The sequence below is a fragment of the Mustela nigripes genome, chromosome 12, assembly GCF_022355385.1.
Source record: "Mustela nigripes isolate SB6536 chromosome 12, MUSNIG.SB6536, whole genome shotgun sequence".
In the NCBI taxonomy this organism is placed as follows: Eukaryota; Metazoa; Chordata; class Mammalia; order Carnivora; family Mustelidae; genus Mustela; species Mustela nigripes.
The window spans coordinates 75256863-75279041 of NC_081568.1; the positions used below are offsets into that span (position 1 = coordinate 75256863).

At 38.7% G+C, this 22179-nt stretch overlaps 1 protein-coding gene across 5 annotated transcripts in view; it reads right to left on the bottom strand.

Moving 5' to 3' along the window:
* The window catches only part of FAM13B (family with sequence similarity 13 member B), a 71713-nt gene extending 50295 nt beyond the window's left edge, over positions 1–21418 (bottom strand). For 4 of the 5 annotated variants that reach the window (XM_059417634.1, XM_059417632.1, XM_059417631.1 and 1 more), the window contains exons 1-6: positions 21329–21418; positions 4952–5100; positions 3550–3741; positions 2638–2850; positions 1484–1661; positions 1036–1177 (exon numbers count right to left, since the gene is read on the bottom strand). In XM_059417634.1, coding sequence (XP_059273617.1) covers positions 1036–1177; positions 1484–1661; positions 2638–2850; positions 3550–3741; positions 4952–5012 — 786 coding nt within the window. In that variant the 5' untranslated portion in view covers positions 5013–5100; positions 21329–21418. Of the gene's footprint in view, positions 1–1035; positions 1178–1483; positions 1662–2637; positions 2851–3549; positions 3742–4933; positions 5101–21328 lie in introns of all 5 variants that reach the window. The other variant, XM_059417633.1, reaches the window with a different exon arrangement.
* Between the last annotated feature and the right edge of the window lie 761 nt (positions 21419–22179).

The window sequence follows — 22179 nt, forward strand, 5'->3', positions numbered from 1 at the left end:
TTAAAAAAAGAAAAAAAGATGCAGAACAGTGTGTACACTATGCTACTTTCCTGTTTAAAAAACTAAGCAAATACTTACTTATATCTGCATAATGAAACTCTGGAAAAAAATACATAGAAAACCAACGTGGGGGCAAAGGAGTGGATTTGGGTAAACCAAGAAATTTTACTGTGTATTTTATTTTAACCAGGTGAATGATTTACTCTAAGAAGAGCAACCACACCGCAGGCCCAAAATATAAGTAACTTCACAGACTTTAACCTAATAAAAGTTTGACAAATTATTTCAGTTAAGTGCAAAAGAAAAACCTCTACATAGACCTAAATTATAAATTCTAAACATGAAAAGTATGAATTAATGTGGCCTTACAATAAATTTATCAAATAAATTTTTTACACTAAAAAATTTATTGTGCATCAATATTCTCATTTCATGAAGGAGAAAGTAACCAGGTTCTTATACTAACTCAACCATCAAGGTACAGCAGAACAAAATATAATGCAGCCAAAGAAATGAATGTTAATTTTCCAAAGTCACAAAAGTTAAAAAACTGCCGTGAGCTTCCCGATAATGAAAACGACTGCACTGCTCTACTGACCTGTGACTTTCATCAAGAAAAACTTCCTATTTTCACAAGTTTGCGTGAACTTTGTATTTAATCTATCCCTCTACCTTCTACTTCTCACCCTTTGCCTACATTCTTCTGTGCAAAGTTTCTTTGCAAAAGCAAAAAAACACCACCCATTCTTATAAAATAAACAATGCTTAAGTTAGAAGAAAAACACACAAACCCCACAAACTAACATAAATTCTGCTTTCAATACCTTATAAAAAGTAATAAAAACTCAAATTGAGAACTTAAGAAAAAATACCATATTCATACATTACATGGATGTGTCACCCATGACTACATATAATAACCAAGTGAACTGCTTTGTTCAGTACTTTAAAACTCCACCTGAGTTTATGCAAGCCCTTCAGAGCATATTCTTTAAAAATTCTCCCTCCAAGAAGAGTATTTTAAAATATTCTCACCTGTTCAGTAATTGAACTTAAATCATTAGATGAGAAATCTTCCTCTTCATTCTCAAAAAACTCATAGTAATTTTCCAGAAGTCCAGCCATTATCCTGCTCACTATTTCTTGCTCTTTCAGATCTTCCACATCTGTGTAAATGCTAAGAATAAAAGTCTAAATTGAACTGAAAGTCCTTAAATCAAATACAGGTAAAATTAGAAGACAACCAATGAGTCACTTTATAAACCTGAGCAATTTATATCATCATTCTGTGCCTCAGTTTTCCCATCTGTAGAGCCTACCTAATTTGTACCCTCTTCACAGAAATGCTCGGAGGGTTAATCAGATCTACTATAAAAAATAATGGTTCACCAGGCAACCTATGATCTTTGGCAGGTAGTATAATGACTCTATTTCACAAATTCAATTTTTTTTTGATTACATAAAAATTTGTGGAAAAACTTACTGGAAGACATCTGGACCAAAGACAGCAGCCAAAGAGTTTGCAGACCAAATTTCTTCATGATGTGATGCTACATTGGCTAAAAATCTACACAGAAACTTTAACAAACTGTAATTAACAGGTGGAAGCTGCTGTAAAAGGAACCTCAACTTTCTTCCAAATTCATCTTCATTATTATAATCTATAAAACATAATGACAGGTTTTTTTAATGAAGTAAAAGCAAAGCTCAGATTTTTTGCCAGGTTCACATTACTCCACCCACATCACCTTTTTACTATTAACAATTCAAAACCTCTTCACTTCCTCTACCAGAGGCCAAATGGCTTAGAGCTTCACATTTCACTTATTAAGGGAAAGAGAAGAGTTGGAGAAGGAATTCAACCCCTCAATTGCTGAACGTTGTTTTCCTCACCTATTACTCATTGGCCCAAATTCTCTATGTTTGTTTAATTCTCATCATACTGTCTCTTGCATGACTGTACCTATATTTCCAAAGCAATGCCAACCCTAAGAAGTCAAAATGCACTGGCCAATGCAAGTCAACAACTATGAGTGAACAAAGATTTAACCCACACCACGGAAAACCTAACCCAACAAATACAAATCAGCCTTTTTTTTTCTTTACTTGGCTTGAAGTCTGATGTCCAAATTGATATTTTATTTCCTTCAGGCAGGAGTCCAAGAACAAACTACAGATATATTCTGAACCCGGAATCAAAGCTGTCTTCTGGTTTTTGCTAAGACGTTCTATCAAACCAGGGATAAAGAGTATCCTACAGCAACATCACCACTAAGGAACAACACTATTATTGGATATTATGCCACACATACCACTTTATATGTATTTCTCTTCTTTCCCAACCTATTCCATGTTCTTCTGTCCTGCCTTTTCTTCTCCTTCTCCTCCTCCTCTCCCTGTAGCTTAGGCTTCCTAAGACCAGTCATAAAAAGTAAACAGGACTACAGGGATCTAAGAAGTTGCCATCCCCTTGACTAGACCATACAGACCCAAAGAGCATATGTCCTCCAAAGGGGAACATAAGAAATGAATCTCAGAACTATTATAATTACTGTTTACATGTCAAGATTTCTACAAGATAAAAAGACTTCGAAATTAATGGTAAATGACTGATAGGTAAGAATCAAATTATACTACCTTGAGAAAGTTGCATCAAGTGAATATGCAAACTGCCAGGGATAACAGGTTCAGGGAGTTCTTGAAGGAAAAACCTAAGAAGACTAATAGCTGAGGGAACATCTGCTTCCTTAACCAAGTCCACCTCTTCTCCGCTGTCGTATCTCTGCCGCAGCCACTCCACTGTCTCAGCATTTCCATTGACTTGAAAAAGTCCTTGTTGCTCCAGACCTCCTACATTAGTTCAAAGTAAAAATTTTAAAAGCTTCAACTTCGACTACTTGGCCATATATATTCATTTTCCAACCAACTTAAAATACTCACTTTTGTTTGGTTGGTTTTTCTTAATTTTTTTTTTCAGTGTTCCAAGATTCATTATTTATGCACCACACCCAGTGCTCCAGGCGATATGTGCCCTCCTTAATACCCATCACTAGGCACACCCAACCCCCAAACCCCTCCCCTCCAAAACAAAACCCTCAGTTTGTTTCTCAGAGTCCACAGTCTCTCATGGTTTGTCTCCCCTCCAATTTCTCCCCACTCACTCCTCCTCTCCATCTCCCGATGTCTTCCGTGTTATTCCTTATGTTCCACTAATGGCCAAAATACTCACTTTTGAAAAAACCTTGGCTCTCCCTACAGGGCTAAACACCTTCAAATCACACATTTTAGGAACATCCTATCTCTGTCCTGAGGGATAATTTATTTTATCCACTCCACCTCCATTGAAAATATTCCATTACCACCCCACTAAACAATGCTATATGCTGGGCATTTCTAAGTATATAACTTTACATAAAGAAATTTCTACCATTTTTCCTTACTATATTTTGGACTTTCCATAGTGGAAAAAAAGAAAAGAAAAGAAAATCTGAGGTCAAAAGGGATAAACTGTTCAACAAAGGCTAGTCCTCAAGGTAAGGAAATGTATACCATGTTCCTCAATATAGTCCACAACGTGGCGGACTATGAACGGAACCTCATTGTCTGGATGTCCTCCCTGCTGCAGCTCATCAAGTGGAATTCCAAATATTTTGTTAGCAAGAACGGAGTTGCAGTTACTCAAGGAAGGGGAGGAGCTCTTCCTCATATCTTTTTTGCAGCCAGAAATCAAAGCTGTCTTTTCTGCCAAATGAAAGACAAACAAACAAAAAAAAGAGACTAATTATCAACAGGTGACAAGATGATTAAATACATTACAAAAAATGCTTTACACCTGAATTTGTTTTCATCATTACATATGTTCCAGTTCTCAGGCCCACAAGATATTCTACAAATAAAGCTCAACACAATCATCCAAACATTTTCTCTGTTACATCTAGTTTGCGCATTTATCAAACAATGGCACATCTATCATTAAACTTAACAAAGGACATTAATGTCCCAAAGACAAATTATGGGGCAAGAGGACCTTTACTGACCAAGCTTAATGACACAGGTAAAAAGCCAAACCCAATCATTTTTGTACTGTGCTGTATGAAGCACATCTAACCTCTTAATTTATAAGCACCCAAAACAGGAGAGAATCACTTTCTATAAAGTATTGAGCTAATAATCACTTTTCATCAATGATGGGCTAGTAAGAACAAGACCAACCAGCTCTTATTTGACATGACAGAGCAGCCACAATGTTTTTATAAATGAAGGATATTTTTCAGTTCTAGACATCAACTTTCAAATGAGAATGTTCTTTCATCAATCCTGCTGTTTCATTCATTATTTCAAAGAAAAATTTCCATAGCCAATCTCACTCAGAAGAAATAAGTTATTTATCTTAACTTTGTAGTGAGAGAAAACAATGTTTCAAATATCTGAAGCATCAGACAACAAGTAATCCCAAGAAAAATTTGTTTCCTAAAATATTTATTACTTTATGTGGGAAATGAGTATTTTCAAAAGAAAAACTTTTTTCAAAAGATGTTAATGAACGAAATGACACCAACTGGGCTTTTTTTCATCACATCAGAGAAACCATTCCTTTCTCATAAGAAAGAACAGAGCAAAATAATAAATCTACTCAATATTCTAGAGTTTGCAAAAATAATCTTTATATAAATTACATAATAGTTGTACCCAGTTGATCAAGAGTGTCACAATGTGACTAGGAAACAATCCATTCAACTTGAAGAAATTAGGGGAAGCAAAAATGCTATAAATTTATATAGCTTTCAACAAGCAAGATCCATTCTTCAACATATGTGGGGCCAGGCAATAACTACAAAACCTCAAGTTAATAATCAAATAGCAGCAACAGTAGATCAACTCCAAAATTTCTTTGTATTTATACAGCATAGGAGTTACCATTTTGAAAACTTACCTTTGAGTACTTACACACCTAAGTTTAAAAAATGGCTTCTGCACCAGCTACCCTCACTGAGCAAGCATTCTTTTGTCATTTATGGCTGTTTGAGATTATGGCAGAAGATCAGCCTGTAGTTCCTCATTGAAGAAACGCAGAACTCGATCAGTACTTCAGCAGTTAATCTATAAGAAAAAAAAAAACAGTTCTTTTCATTCCCCAAATCATCTCTTACTATGAGAAGCAACTAGAATAAGCAGTGAAGTCCAGTTATTTAGGAGGGTAACTATACTGAACACTATTCTTCTGCCTGAAAATTGGTCTGTAACCTACTAAAGGCAAAATCTTACACAAGGTTTCAAATTATGGTGGCCAACCTGGGCAAGGATCTTTCTGGTAAAAACAAATAAAAGAACTGCAGAGGAGAATCTTTAACAGTACAGATCTTCAGAGATTACACCACTCAAATATTCCATCTTCCTCAATGGAGCCTTCATTGGAACACACACACCCCGCCCACCTCCACTGGGTCCCCATATACTCAGAACAAAACACAAAAACCTTTTCAGATCAAAGAACTGAAGATATGATTTTAAGCTTGGAAAAGCACTTATGTACTTCATTCTTTTCTTTGTATATAGCAGCGTTTTTTGTTTGTTTGTTTTTTGTTTTTAGCAAGACTGTAGTTATCTGAGCTTTCTGGTTTGGAGAAACAATAGCATATGTTGGAAAAAAGCACTTAAGAAAAGCTAATATTCAAATATTGACTCCACCATCCTAAACATATGACCCTGAACAACTTCCATGTCTTCACCTAATCTTAGGTTTCCTTTATGTAAGAGTAATACTTATACAGCTGTGTAACTGAGATAATACAGGACGGTAGTAGACAGAGAACCAGTTTTCTCTCTTCTTTGCATTTAACACTGAAAGACCAGCAAATAGGCTGGGAAGAGAGGAGTTTTGTTTGGCAATGTGTTTAGTATTTGGTCTCAACTGTGAATTGTTGTTTCATCATCCTCTATGAATTCCAGTAATCTACTTAAGAAATCTTCTAATAAGCTCAGGAAACTACACTACAGTACTCTGTTCAAGAGAGTGCAGGAAAGCAGAAGAGTATTATCATTCAGTGTCGTTTTCAAAAATGTCTTATTAGTAACATACACCTCCAGGAGGAACATGAAAAATGGGGGGGAAGGAAAACCACATTCCCACAACAAATCTTCGGTAGATGATTACTTCCTAAACATCTTGAAATGCCTGCTAAGACATGTATGTAGCCTATTCATCTGAAACACAACTTCAAAGTTAAGTTATGGAAGATCTTTTAGAGAGGTTAACTTCAGGGATAAAATGTTTAATGAACTTACATTAAGTCAGGTTGATACATTCACAACATAAAGAAAATGGGAATCTGCTTGATGTACAATAAATTAACACTCATTAGAAGAGTTCTGTTAGAGTCAAGTTCTGTGTATCATTAAAATGGGTACTCAATGTTTCTGTGCCTTGTTAATGAAACAAGGAATCAGCAGAGTACAAAAAGCATTTAGACTAAAGAGTGGCCCAAAATAATATTCCTGTGAAATGCAAGGTAGTTTTTGACATTATTTAATCTTGTTCCCCACTCCTTGTCCCTGTAAATATTCCCTTCCTATCTGTAGTGGGTTCAACATTGTTCCCCCCAAAATTCGTGTTCATCCAGGACTTCAAAATGTGAACTTACTTGGAAATAGGGTCTGTGCATATGCAGTTAGTTAAGGATCTCAAGATGAAATCATCCTGAGGGCGCCTGGGTGGCTCAGTTGGTTAGGCCTCTGCCTTTGGCTCAGGTCATGATCCCAGGGTCTTGGGATGAAGCCCCATGTCGGGCTCCCTGCCCTGTGGGAGCCTGCTTCTCCTCCTCCCTCTCTGATGCTCCCCCTGCTTGTGCTCTCTGGCTCTCTCTCTCAAATAAATAAATGAAATCTTTAAAAAAAAAAATCCTGGTTTTAGGGTGAGTCCTAAATCCAATGACAGGTGTCCTTATCAGCAGAATACAGGACACACAGAGACATAAAGAGGGGAAGAAGTCCATGTGAAGATGGAGGGAGAAACTGCGAGTTATGCAGTCACAAGACAAGAAACATCAGGAGCCACCAAAAGCTGGGAGAGGCAAAGGAAGATTCCTCCCCAGAACCTTCAGAGGGAATATGACCCTGCCCGCACCTTGATTTTAGCCTTCTGGCTTCCAGATCCATGAGAAAAAAAAAATCTATTGCTTTAGAGTTATCCTGTTTATAGTAATTTGTCATGGAATCCCTAGAAAATTCATGTGACATCTAAACTACAAAATCCAGTTCTCAAAGGAAAATATTATCAGGTACCATAGAAAAATGTCCCAAAGAGATCTGATGAATGTCTTAGCAAACAGAATCAATAAGTGGAAAGAAAGCCATTAATCAATAAAAGACTTGACACAAGAGAATAAATGTTCAGACTTTCAAAATAACCAATTTATTATAAATCAGAACAGCAAAATCATTTTAAGATTTTTTAAAATTTTAAGTACAATATACCCACCCCAACATCGGACTCAAATTCACAACCCCAAGATCAAGAGTTACATGCTCTACTGACTGAGGCAGCCAGGCACTCCCAAAATAGTAAAATCATTTTATATACCAATGACTATTGCCTCCTATAGTGGTACTGACATCAAGTAAGGATTCATTTTGAATTTTACATCATGAGGCAAGAATGATTAAAAAAAAAAAAAAAAGCGACTAAATACCAATTTTCAAAATGGCAGGTGACAGGTACATTCAGGAAAGTATAACTTCATATACCAGGCTATCAACTTGAGTTCTGCTGAGGATCAAGGTATTTCTACATTCCACTCAGTTCTACCTACATATACATATATATGATAGCAACATACACCTTTCTTAATAGCAGAGAATCTTTTTTAAATTAAGATAAATATATTATTTGTTTCAGGGGTACAGGTCTGTGATTCAACAGTCTTAATGTTAATATCCAGTGCTCATTACAACACATACCTTCCCAGTGTCCATCACCCAATCACTGCAACCTCCCACCCACCTGCCCTCCAGCCACCCTGTTTATTCCTAAGATTAAGGGTGTCTTATAGTTTGTCTCCCTCTCTGATTTCATGTTTTCCTCTATTCCCCTATGACCCTCTGCCTTTTTTGTTAAATTCCACATACCAGGAAGATCATATAATTGTCTTTCTATGATTGACTTATTTCGCTTAGCCTAATACCCTCTATCTAGTTCCAGCCACGTTGTTGCAAATGGCAAGATTTCATTTTTTTATATGGCTTAGCACAGAATCTTCTAAGTTTTAAATACCTAATAAAATTAGTAGAGAGGGACTTTTTTTAAAAAAGTACAATAACAACATCAATACAATGGACAAATAACTGAGCTCTTACAATATGCCAGGAACTGGGCGCCTGGGTAGTTCAGTGGGTTAAGCAACTGCCTTCAGTTTGGGTTATGATCCTGGAGTGCCAGGATTAAGTTCCACAAATGGCTCCCAGCTCAGTGGGAAGTCTGCTTCTCCCTCTGACCTGCCCCCTTCTCATGCTCTCTCTCTCTCAAAATAAATAAATAAAATCCTAAAAAAAAAAAAAAAAAAAGACAACAACAACAAAAAAAACCCCACAATATGCCAGGAACTATTTTAAGTGTTTTATTCTTTTTCTTAAAGGTTTGTTGTTTTTTTTTAATTTGAGACAAATGAGAGCGAGCACAGAGGGAAAGGGAGAAGCAAACTCCCCACTGAGTGAAGAGCCAAACATGGGCCTTGATCTCAGGACCCTCACACCATGACTTGAGCTGAAGGCAGACACTTAACCAACTGGGCCGCCCAGGTGCCACTTAAGGGCTTTAAGTGTATTAATTCCAGGGTGCCTGGGTGGCTAAGTGGGTTAGGCCTTTGCCTTTGGCTCAAGTCATGATCTCAGGATCCTGGGATGGAGTCCCGAATAGGCTCTCTGCTCAGCACGGAGCCTGCTTCCTCCTCTCTCTGCCTGCCTCTCTGCCTACTTGTGATCTCCCTCTCCTCTGTCAAATAAACAAAATCTTTAAAAGGAAAAATATAAATGTATTAATTCTTTTATCCTTACAACAATTCTATGGATGCAGATACCTTCATTATATCCATTTCACTGAAAAGAAAACCAAAAAACACTGAGAACTTCCTGGGGTGATGGAAATGTTCTATGTCATAACTATGACAGTGATGGTTATGTGCTTAATACACATGTCAATTGAACTACTGGGTATTTAACCCAAAGATACAGATGGTTAGGGCCACATGCACCCTAATGTTTATAGCAGCAATGTCCACAATAGCCAAACTGTGGAAAGGGCCAAAGTGCCCTTCAACAGATGAATGGATAAGAAGATGTGGTCCACATACACAATAGAATATTACTCAGCCATGAGGAAGGATGAATACCCAGCTTTTGCATCAACGTGGATGGGACTGGAGATTACACTAAGTGGAGTAAGTCAAGCAGAGAATGTCAGTTATCATATTGTTTCATTTATGTGTGGAACATAAGTAATAGCATGGAGGACATTAGGAAAATGAAAGGGAAAATGAATGGGGAGAAATCGAGTGGGAGATGAACCAGGAGAGACTATGGACTTCAGGAAACAAACTGAAGATTTTAGAAAGGAGGCAGTTGGACGAACAGGTGAGCCTGGTGATGGGTATTAAGGAGGGCACGGATTGCATGGACCACTGGGCATTATACAGAAACAATGAATCATGGAACACTACATCAAAAACTAATGATGTACTGTATGGTGACTAACATAATACAAAAATGGGAAAAAAAAGAAACAATGAAAATCCTATTTAATAAATATTTATAGTTCTTATATAAGCCAGGTTCTAGGAAATGAACAAAACCGAGCTAAACAAACAGGCAAAAATACTTAGTATCATAATGCTTCCATGATGGTGATGTTTTTGTTGTTGTTGTTTTTAATTAAAAACTCAAGCAATCCCTGTCCCCTGAGCTTCTGATTTATATCTAAAACTGCCTGCTTAGGAAGAAAACAAAAGGGTTTAAAAAGGAAAGGCAAAACCAAGAAACAGACTCTAAACCTTAGAGAACAAACTGACAGTTACTAGAGGGGACATGGGCAGGGGGATGGGCTAAACGAGTGACAGGAATTAAGGAGGACACTTGTGATAAGCACTGGGTGTTGTATATAAGTGATGAGTCACTAAATTCTACACCAGAAACCAATATTACACTGCACATAAACTAACTGTAATTTAAATTAAAATGTGATTAGAAAAAAACAATACACATATCAAACTTACTGGACATTTAAATTGGTGAATGCTATTGTATATAAATTACTGCATATAAATTTTACTTCAAAAAAACAAAAAATTAAAAAGAAACCATATAAAGACATAACATCACCTTAATAGTTAAATAATACCAAGCTACTTTCATTATACAATATGTCATTTTTAAAAATATACTTCTCTTTTCAAAAAAGAAAAATAAAAGCTCTCTTTCAACCACATTTCAAGAACCTATCCTATTCGGTCAAAGGTATGTTATCCAGCTTATTTAGAAATTACTACTTTTTTTAAAAAATTCAATTGGACTGAAGATTAAGTCTTTTCAAAGCAAACAATTTAACAAGACAATGTAATAGTGTTAAGCTATGATCTGTGATATACTAATAAATAATAAAGTTTCATTGTTTTTCAAATAAACTGTGATAAGAGTAGCAACTGCCAAGATAAACCATCATTTTCATGTGAAAAACTTCTACATTCAGAATGAACAGAAACTGGGCCCCTGGGTGGCTGAGTGGGTTAAGCCTCTGCCTTAGGCTCAGCTTCCCCATCTCTCTCTGCCTGCCTCTCTATTTGTGATCGCTGTCTGCCAAATAAAATCTTTTAAAAAAATAAAAAAGAACAGAAAGGAACAAGAAAATTCACTTATGCCTTAAATGCTTTTGACAAAATAGTATACAATTCACACAGAAAAATTTAAGAGCTACCTCAATAATTGCTAAAGCCCCCCCCCCAAAAGCAAAGGGGAAAAATAAAAGCCCTCTTACTAGTTTACTATGAGGGAAAAGACAACAGGGAGCTGGGCCTCAATAAAGGTGGTAAACTTCGGGAAAAGAGATTTAAGTTTTTAGACAATTACACTGTCTGACTCTAAGTCAGCGAACTAAATCTTAAGGTAAATAAATTTACCCCTGCTCCATATATTCAGGTTTTCATTAGCAAGCTCTAAACATTTCATCAATGCAAAGGAAAAGGCACCTCTTCATTCAGAAGGTACCACCTTCATTCCAAGTCAACAAAGACAGCTCTGTGAAGGTTCCCAAAATACTAAATCAGTGGTTTCTTTAGGATCTGAAAAACTGACAAGATATTAATTTGTCTGAAACCCTAACACTATACCAAACAAACAGAAAGGCCAAACCAATGTCAAGAGCACATAAAGTTACCTGTCATATGTTCACAGATGCTATTTTGATCCAGGAAAACACCAAGTCAAATCTATTATTAAATTCATAGTGACAATGCCACTAAATATTAAAGGATAAAACAGAATTCAGGATTAGAAGTATTTTAAATAAAAAAGCTATAACACTCCAAAGTTTAGGAACTTCTTTACCTTAAAAAAACAGAAAAAAAGAGTATGAAGTACATCTTTTGACAGTTTTTACCCTTATGTCTGAGGACTTGTTCATCTGAATGCACTTTAACATACTACTAGACGGTGCAATCATCCTCCATGTCATTCCACAAAACTACAATGAACAATGGAATCAAGCCTGTTTTTTAAGACTACAGTTGCCAAATTAAGATTCAAGATATAGCGCATATATTTCAAAGACTAAAACACACTAAATGTAAACCATTTTACCTTGAGACAGTTTATTGTTCTTCTATTTAACATATTCAGGCAAAAATTGGTTGCCCCTGGAGATAAGCTACTGGTAAATAGCCTGGCTCATTTTAAAAAACTCTCAAAAGGGTTTCATGACCATAGTCAATTATTTTATAACCTCCAACCATGATTTCAAGCGATTCCAATCAAAACAAAGTAATAAAGCCTGAGGGAGATAAAATCCCTTGTAACTAAGTCCCCTCATCTATTCTGCTCACTGATCTCCTCAAAACTAAAATCTAACCCAAATCCCCACTTGGACAAAATTCCTTAATCGTTTTCCACTGCCTAGAGTCATGGGACTCCAAATTTTTGATCAGGAAAAATGATGAACCCACCCTTCACTTTTGCATTGTATGCATATTTCTAAACTAGAATAGTAAATCACATACTAGCATATTATATATAATAAACACATAAAAATCATTTTAAGACTAAAAATATATATGAAAAAAAATTGTGGGACACTTTGGGTGGCTCAGATGGTTAAGTGTTAAACTCTTGGGTCTCAGCTCAGATCATGATCTCAGGATTGTGAGATCCAGCCCCATCAGTGCAGTCAACCTGGGATTCTTTCCCCCTTTCTCACTCTTCTCGTTTCCCACCACCCCCCACTCTTGGGGTCTCTCCCTCAAATAAGTAAAATCTTTAGAAAGCAAAAAACAAAAACCATAAATTCTACTACTACTGCTACACAGACACACGTACACACACACACACACACACACACACACACACTCTTAATAGATCTCGTCCTTCCATAGTGCGAGCATCTCATGACACCAAAAAGCAAACCGATTACAAAATGGGCAGGGGACCTGGATAGACATTTTCTAATAAAGGCATACTGTCAGGGCGCCTGGGTGGCTCAGTGGTTTAAGCCGCTGCCTTCGGCTCAGGTCATGATCTCAGGGTCCTGGGATCGAGTCCCGCATCGGGCTCTCTGCTCAGCGGGGAGCCTGCTTCCCTCTCTCTATGCCTGCCTCTCCATCTACTTGTGATTTCTCTCTGTCAAATAAATAAATAAAATCTTTAAAAAAAAAAAAAAAAAAGGCATACTGTCAGCCAACAGACATGGAAAGGTGCATAAGGTTAGTCTAACCAGGGAAATGTAAATCAAAACCACTATGAGGTACTACCTCACACCTCTAAGAATGGCTAGTATCAAAAAGAAATAACAAGTGCTGGCAAGTATGTCGAGAAAAGGGAACCCTCTTGCACTGTTGGGAAAGTAAACTTGTGCAGCTGCTATGAAAACAGTACAGAAGTACCTGAAAAAATTAAATACAGAAATACCATACAATCAAGTAATTCCTATGAGTAATTATCCGAAGAAAAAGAAAATACCATTCTGAAAAGATACATGCACCCCAATGCTAACCGCAGCATTATATATAGTAGCCAAGATATGGAAGCAAACTAAGTGTCCATCAATGAATGAATGGATAAAGAAGATGTGATATATATAGACAATGATATTACTCATCCATAACAAAGAATGAGATCTGGCCATTTGTGGTGATGTGTATGGACCTGGAGGATATTACACTAAGTGAAATAAATCAGATGGAAAGACAAATACCACATAATTTCCCTTGGATGTAGAATCTAAAAAACAAAACAAACAAAAACCAGAAACAGACTCAAACAAAGAGAATAAAATGGTAGTTGCCAGAGGAAAGGGCAGTAGGGAGTGAGGCAAAATAGGTGAAGGGTATTGAGAGGTACAAAATTCCAGTTATAAAATAAAAAGTCACAGAGAGAAAAGTATACCACAGGGAATACAGTCAAAAATAATCTGGTAACTCTATATGGTAACAGATGGTAACTGTACTTACTGCAGTGGGCATCGCTTAATGTATATAAATGTCAAATCACTATGTTGTACACCTGGAACTAATACAGTACTATAAGTCAACTATACTTATATTTAAAAATTTAAAAACACAAGTGCCAGTACCTCACCTCTGAGACCAGTGGCCTACAGCACTGTTTCTCTAACTTCGTCTGGGGATAGGAAGGGGCTTGTTCAATATGCAGAGTACAAAGCCATTACCCCAATCCAGCGTCCTCAAGAGCATGGCCTGGAGCTCATGTTTAATAAGCTCTTCAGGTGATTACACTGCACAGAAAGATTTAAGAAACTCCAGCATGCAAACTAAACCCTAAACTCCATTGCATGGCCTCTAAGTACTTTACCTACCAATTAAATCTCCCTTTCTGCCACTCTTCCACCTCACTCTATTCTCCAGCAATACTTAAGTCATTTGGGGCTCACAATCCAGTCCTCAGGCTCTACACATACCATTTTCTGTGCTTAGAGAGGTAACTCAACACCATAACCAACCAATTCCCTAACCAACCCCACCCAGTTCACCAAACTTCTATTGATAAATTTGAGTCCAATTCTAACTTCCTATCAAAACTTATCTAATTTTCCAAAGCATACAGTTCTTTTTCCTTTGCTCCTAATATACCATGATTGTTTTAGCAATTATGTCACAGAATTAAAGTATATCTGTCTCTCAAAAGAGAGGATCCATGAAGGTAGGAACCCTGTTGTTTCACCTTTGTAACACTAAGGGCCTTACCCAATGCCTGACACATAACTGAGGTTTTTTTTTAAAAGATTTTATTTATTGGGCAACTGGGTGGCTCAATTGGTTAAGCGACTGCCTCCAGCTCAGGTCATGATCCTGGAGTCCAGGGATCAAGTCCTGCATCAGGCTTCCTGCTCCGCAGGGAGTCTGCTTCTCCCTCTAATCCTCCCCTTCTTGTGCTCTTATTCTCTCTAATAAGTAAAATCTTAAAAAACAAACAAACAAACAAAAAAACACACCTAAGCCACCCACCCACCCCTAAATAAATAAAACTTAAAAAATACATATACACGAGGAAAGGTAACACTTTAAATGCCTGTCTCCTGATTAAAAGGTAAGCCTGTAATGTACTAGAAGATGCCTCTCAACAAGTTCCCTTTTCCCACAAGCACTCCAGAGTCCCTGGTCCACTAATGTAGCATAATTTTCCATTAAGTCAAAGTGACTATCAGTTAAATTAGCTCTTCACACGAAGTACTAGCAGAATGAGTGACCCTTTTTTAAAAATAGCACAATTTAGAAGGTGACAAAAAATATCTGAGAAGACATATATGCATTATAAAGAACACACACTAGACAGTTAAATGTGGACATGTAATCTCAATTTTGACAAATTCAGACTCTTGCAGACTCCTCTATTCTAGTAACCTTTCACCTCTTTTCCACTGAAAACATGCACACCCAGCACCTACCACAAAATAATGAGAAAGGTTTAAGAAAACTAGTTTATCACTTCTTATTGCACATTAATACAAAACTGTAACTCCCTTTTTTTTATGTAAGGGGGTACTGTGGGAAATTCTACAACCTGTTCTTGGGTCCCTTGAAATCAGGACATTTCTCTTTTTGTACAAACTTGTACTGAAACTGCTCTAGGGAAGAAAGAAAGAGAGAGAGAGAGAAAAGAAAGCTAGCACATGAACAAAAAAAAGCATTTAATACACTTATTTTTGTATGAGTCTTCCCCAGTAGATTATCAAATTGGAGAGCAAAAAATATGACTTTCCCTTTGTCTCCTCAGTTATGAACACTAAACAAAAAGTACAACTCCAATATATGAACTGATGCTATCTTTTCTGGTGTACTTTCCAATTCACCTTCCAAAAGAATCCTCACAGTCATCCTGTCTGAGATAAGCAGGACAGATCACCATTCCCTCTCTCAGAAGAGAAACAAAATAAAATCTCAAAAAGCTGAAGAAACTAGTTCAAAGTCACTGCTACTGACTAGATGGATGTGGATGCTCTTTCCGGCAACAATGACTGCTATCATTACTGAAAACTTTGTTTAAAATTCCGGTGAAATATATGAAGACATACAGGAGGTAATTTTTAAAACATTTAGGGACGCCTGGGTGGCTCAGTTGGTTAAGCAGCTGCCTTCGGCTCAGGTCATGATCCCAGCGTCCTGGGATCGAGTCCCACATCGGGCTCCCTGCTCAGCGGAGAGCCTGCTTCTCCCTCTGCCTCTGCCTGCCATTCTGTCTGCCTGTGCTCGCTCTCTCCCCCCCCTCTCTCTCTGATAAATAAATAAAAAATCTTTAAAAAAAAAAAACATTTAAATATTCTGTACCTGCTATTCAAAAAATCAATATTCAAACACTACCATATTCCTTAGGAGAAAAAAAGGCTACCTGTTGAAATTAAAAGTTTCAAAAGTGATTCTACAATCAAACATAATATAGTCTGCTTTTCCTGTAAAATCTCTGATCTCTGATTCTAAATTTGACTTCCTTTGCCTTTCCAAACTTTTACCTTTATCCTCCAAGCATAAAAGAGCAGCCTGATAAAGAAAAGCAAAAATAGAGACTTTAAGAATAAGTAAACAGGGGGTGGCTCAGTCATTAGGTGTCGCCTTTGGCTCCAGTCATGATCCCAGGGTCCTGTGATTGAGCCCCGCACTGGGCTCCCTGCTTGGCGGGAAGCCTGCTTCTCACTCTCCCACTCCCCCTGCTTGTGTTCCCTCTCTGGCTGTCTCTTTGACAAATAAATAAATAAATAAAATCTTAAAAAAAAAAAAAAAAAAGAGTAAGTAAATGGCTCAACGTTTTCTGTTTCTCTATTTCTTTTTTTTTTTTTTTTAAGATTTTATTTATTTATTTGACAGACAGAGATCACAGGTAGGCAGAGAGGTAGGCAGAGAGAGAGGAGGAAGCAGGCTCCCTGCAGAGCAGAGAGCCCAATGTGGGGCTCGATCCCAGGACCCTGGGATCACGACCTGAGCCGAAGGCAGAGGCTTTAACCCACTGAGCCACCCAGGCGCCCCTGTTTCTCTATTTCTAAAAAGGAAAATAATAACTTGAAAGACATTTCTCTGAAAACTGTTTAAAATCAAAGAGATATGAATTATCATGCATCATATACAAAAGGAAAAGAAAATATACACTAGAGGGCATCCAGGTGGCTGAGCTTCCGCCTTTGGTTCAGGTCATGATCCCTGGGTCCTGGGATCCATCTGGCATCAGGCTCCTCCCTTGGCAAGGAGCCTGCTTTTTCCTCTGCCTGCCACTCCCCTTGCTTGTGTGTTCTCCCTCCCTCCCTCCTTCCCCCTCTCTCTCTGACAAATAGATAATAAAATCTTTTTAAAAAGAAAATACACACTATAGCTAAGTAATAACTTAGCAGAAAAGATTGGAGTACTTCCCTCTAACAGAAATCCAGTAAATTTCATTAAGTTATCCTATTAATTCTCCTCATTTTCCTCAACCTAAGACTTTTACGCATTCTGGTTCATCTACCTAAAACACACATCCCACTTCATCCTACTCATCTTCAGCTCTTACTCAAGTATCATTCTTAGAGGGGCTTTCTCCAACCTATTCAATCTAATATCTCCCTGTTAAATTCCCTCAAGGCATAGCATTCCTTGGCTCCAAAGCATTCATAATTTTTAGTATATAAAATTCTTTCTGTGTTTTAATGTTTATTTCCCCCGAGAGTACAAGCTTCATGAAGTATGCTGGTGGATTGTTTAAAAAATAATAATAACTTTATTAAGGTATAATTTATATACCACAAAATTCACTCTTTTCAAGTGTACAATCCAACGATACCTAGTAAATTTGCAGAATTATACAACTGTCACCAGGTAATTGCTTGTTGACTTTGGGAATTTAGGAGGAGATAAATATTTGGTGAATGAATAAATGAATCTGATAATGAGCTATTCTTGTAACCCCATAACTACTACTATGTATTCGGTATACCACATGATTTCATGGCAAAACTGCCTTTATTCCATTTCCTCCCATTTCAAATATCCTTCCTTAGTTCCATTTCCAGTCAAAGTCAACTCTTCTATAAGGCCCCAAATTGAACCTACTCACATATTAGCCTACTGCCTTGCTTGCGAAACATTGACTCACTCAGGTCAAGTTGATGTGTGCATACAATTCCTTTTTCTCTACAGTAATCTCCTCTTCTGCCCCTAGCCATATTAATAAAACACTCAATAAAACAAAGGAAAGTTTAGAAGCAGTTATGTTACTCACTGGTGAAGAGAGGGCCTTTATTTAATGGATGTACCTTTGTAATATTAAAATGATGGAGGTAAGTTCTTGGTACTGACATACATCTAAATACAAAGTGACCTACCATATAACTGGAATCCTTTTTCAGCTATCATCAGTCCCTTTGTTGTTTATCCATGTATAAAACAGAGATTTTCTAGTTCTATTTTTTAAACTTCAGTATTTCATTCACTTTCAGAACAGCTTTTCAGATAAAAGATTTAATTCATAAAATAACTTTTAAAAGCTACTTTCAAATACTCTTTTAAAGTAACAACAAAGAAACAAAAACAACCCAAAAATGAGCAAAGGACATGAACAGACCTTTCTCCAAAGATACACAAATGAAAAAAGATGTTCAACATCTTTATGTCTTAAGGAAATGAAAATCAAAACCACAATGAAATACCAGCTCGGGGCGTCTGGGTGGCTCAGTGGGTTAAGCCACTGCCTTCGGCTCAGGTCATGATCTCAGGGTACTGGGATCAAGTCCCGTCCCGCATCGGGGTCTCTGCTCAGCAGGGAGCCTGCTTCCTCCTCTCTCTCTCTCTGCCTGCCTCTCTGCCTACTTGTGATGTCTCTCTGTCAAATAAATAAATAAATAAATAAATCTTAAAAAAAAAAAAAAAAAAAAGAAAGAAAGAAAAGAAATACCAGCTCACCTCCATTAAGATGGCTATTAATAAAAAAATCAACCAACCAACCAACCAACCAGACCAAAAAAAAGAAAAGAATAACTGTTGGGAGAGGATGTGGAGAAAATGGAATCCTTGTGCTTTGCTAACAGGAATGCAAAATGGTACAGCAGCCCTAGAAAACAGTTTGGATGTTCCCCAAAAAGTTAAACATAGAATTACCATATGATGCAGCAATTCCACTGCTAGATACATACCCAAAGGAATAAAAAGCAGGGCCTCAAACAGATATTTGTACACAAACATTCACAGCGACATTATTCGCAGTAGTCAAAACCTGTGTTAAAAAAGAGACAACAGGGGGCACCTGGCGGGCTCAGTCAGTAGAACATGCAACTTTTGACCTTGGGGGTGTAAATTCAAGCCCCACACTGAGCATGGAGCCTACTAAAAAAAAAAAGAGAGAAACAGAACAGGCAATGGGTCCAGAATGGGAGTCACCTAGACTAAACCCACATCACCCAACTAAGACTTAGTATCTACCTAACTGCCTCCCCCAAGAATGTAATCTTAACCAGTCAGTCTGGAATTTCCTGGTCAGCACTAGTGAGGTAATCTGCCTGATAGACTCAGGCTGTCCACCAAAATACAGTGACCTGCCTGATACAACCCACTCTTTGCTAATAACTTCCTTGTCCTGCCTCCTTCTGCCTATAAAAGCCTTCCATTTTGTACAGCTTCTAAGAGCTCCTTTCGATCTGTTGGACGGGATGCCGCCTGATTCATGAATAGTTGAATAAAGCCAGTAAAACTGTTAAAATTTATTCAACCGAATTTCGTTTTTTTAACAGGGAAAAACAATCCAAATGTCCATCAACAGATGAATAAACAAAATGCTGCATACACATACAATGGAATTCAGCCTTAAAAGGGAAGTAAATTCTCATACAGGCTGTAACATAGATGAACCATGAAAACATGCTAAATGAAATAAGCCAAACACAAAAGGACAAACACATTCCATCTACTTGAAGTACCAAGAACAGGCAAATTTATAGAGACAGAAGATAGAATAAAGGTTATCAGGGGCTAGGTGTAAAAGAGAATGAGGACTTACTGTCTACAGAGTCTCTGGGAAGATAAAAAAGTTCCATAAATATTAGATAGTGGTAAAAAAAAATTAGATAGTGGTAATGGCTGCACAACATTGTAATTGTACTTAAAGCCGTTAACTTGTTCATTTTAAAATTGTAAATTTTGTTATCTTTTCCAAGCTAGCTACAGCAATTCCCACCATATTTCCCAATATTAAAGTTAGTGTATAATGAAGGAAAAGCCATATACACACGAGAGGTTATTCATAAATGACAATAAAAACAGCTGTCATTTTACTGCTGAGCGAAGTCACAAGTCACAACGCATTCATTTCAGCCATTTTCTGTCCTAGAACAATGGCATTCTAATAAAAAACTTACTGTAACATTTACTTCACTCAGTGAAGAATTTTATGACACTGCGATAGGCCTTTCTATATCTTTCTAAGGACTTGTGTCAAAGATCCCTAACTGGTGACACCATTAAATTGGAGAAAATATTGCCCTAATTTTAAAAGCAGCACAGATTAATAAAAGAGCTCCCAATGGACACACAAATAGTACCCGTCCAATTTCATCAACAAGTAATTAGTAAATGCACAGTACCTGTGAGAAATCCAGGCCAAGAATGGCTACTGTACTTGCAAAAAGGAAAGTTGAAGACAGAGCCTCACATTAACTTAGAAAGTCATTACTTCAAACTATCATTTAATGTCTGCCTTTAAAAGTGCATCCCCCCCCCAAAAAAAAAAAGTGCATCCCAGTTATTTAACGTCCATAGTATGCATTACCGAGGTTCCAGCCGTCATTTTTAGATTATCACCTCCTTGAAAGTAAAAATGCCGAACTTGAGGTACTTTTCTCCATGATTAGACGGCATAATGTGGAACCGAATTAAATTCTGCAACTGCCTTTCTAAAACTCAGTTTGATTCTTAATTGATTAAAAACAAAAGTTTACCTATTTTCACTTGTCAAGCGTGCCAGCCGATTCAATTTCCTATACCCTTATCTCGGAAAGCAGTCGCCCCACGTGAAACTTAATGCTGTACCCCCTCTGGCCTGCGTATTCAAAGTGCATTCTAGACAAGTCCCGAATGTACCAATTTTGGCTATATTCTCTGAGCGATTTAAGGAAGTCAGCAACCACTCATCTCACGTGATCTTAAAAAGGGGCGCAGCTGAGCCCAGATTAAACCACTTTTTATTTATTTATTTATTTTTGGCATCAACTTTACCGACCAGCATCGAGGAAGTGGGCAGGGAAGTGGCGCAGTCCTTCAGAGGAGACTAGCAAACGCGTGGGTTGCTGTGCCTTGGACTTTGGGGGAGCTAGGAGGTAAAAAGGCACACCCGCTCACGCGCATTGCAGCGGCTGAAAAATCGAAGACTGCCACACCCCCCAGCAGCGCGGGCACGGTTTATCGCATAAAGCTCGAGCAGAAAGGGGGCCCGTTCTACATACTAGCCCATATTCAGGGCACTCCCCGCAACCCGGGCACCCCGATGTGCAACGCCCTTGAGCACCGCGCAGGTGGGACTAGGCGCTGGGGGGCGCAGAGGGGGAGAGCCGCCGCGCCAGGCGAGTCGCGCATGCGCAAATAAGGGCACCCGCCCGTTCACCTACCGTTGGAACCGCGACGCCCCGTTCCCCGGCCGCGGCCGCTTCTCCAGGACCTGCGGCGACGGCAGTAGAGCGAGAACTGAGGCCCCAGGTGGCTCCGCGGCCGGCGAGCCTCCTCCTTTAACGGCCGCTGGCAGGACGCTAAAGCGACGGCTGCGGCGCGGGGCCAGCCCGGTAAGCTACCCCCGGATGCCCCCGGCGGTGACGGCGGCAAAGATGCACAAGAGGGGGCAGGAGCGGCGACTGAAGAAGCAGTGGCTGAGGCGCAGACCCTCCCTAACGGCAAGCGGGAGGAGAGCGGAGGGCGGAGGGCGGGCGGAGGCCGGGCCGGACGTGACGTGCGTGGGAGGGGGCGGGGCGGGCCCGCAGGCGGAGGCGGGGCGTCCGCGCCCAGATGGCGGGAGGTGGGGGGCGGTCCTCAATGGCCCTGGACGCTGCCGAGCAGTCGGTGGTCTTTATTTTTTTTTTTTTTTAAGATTTTATTTTTTTTTAATATTTTATTTATTTATTTGACAGACAGAGATCACAAGTAGGCCGAGAGGCAGGCAGAGAGAGAGAGAGAGAGGGAAGCAGGCTCCCTGCCGAGCAGAGAGCCCAATGCGGGACTCGATCCCAGGATCCTGAGATCATGACCTGAGCCGAAAGCAGCGGCTTAACCCACTGAGCCACCCAGGCGCCCCAGTCGGTGGTCTTTAGAGCCCGCCGTATTCTTCCCGCCCCAAACATGGGTCCCTGACTTAGGGTGCGAGAACCCGGCATGGGCCAAAACGAGGTGTTTGGGGTCCAGAGGAGGTTGCAAAGGAGAAAACTCGGGAAGGGACGTAGGAGGGATTGAAAGGAAATCTGGAAGACCG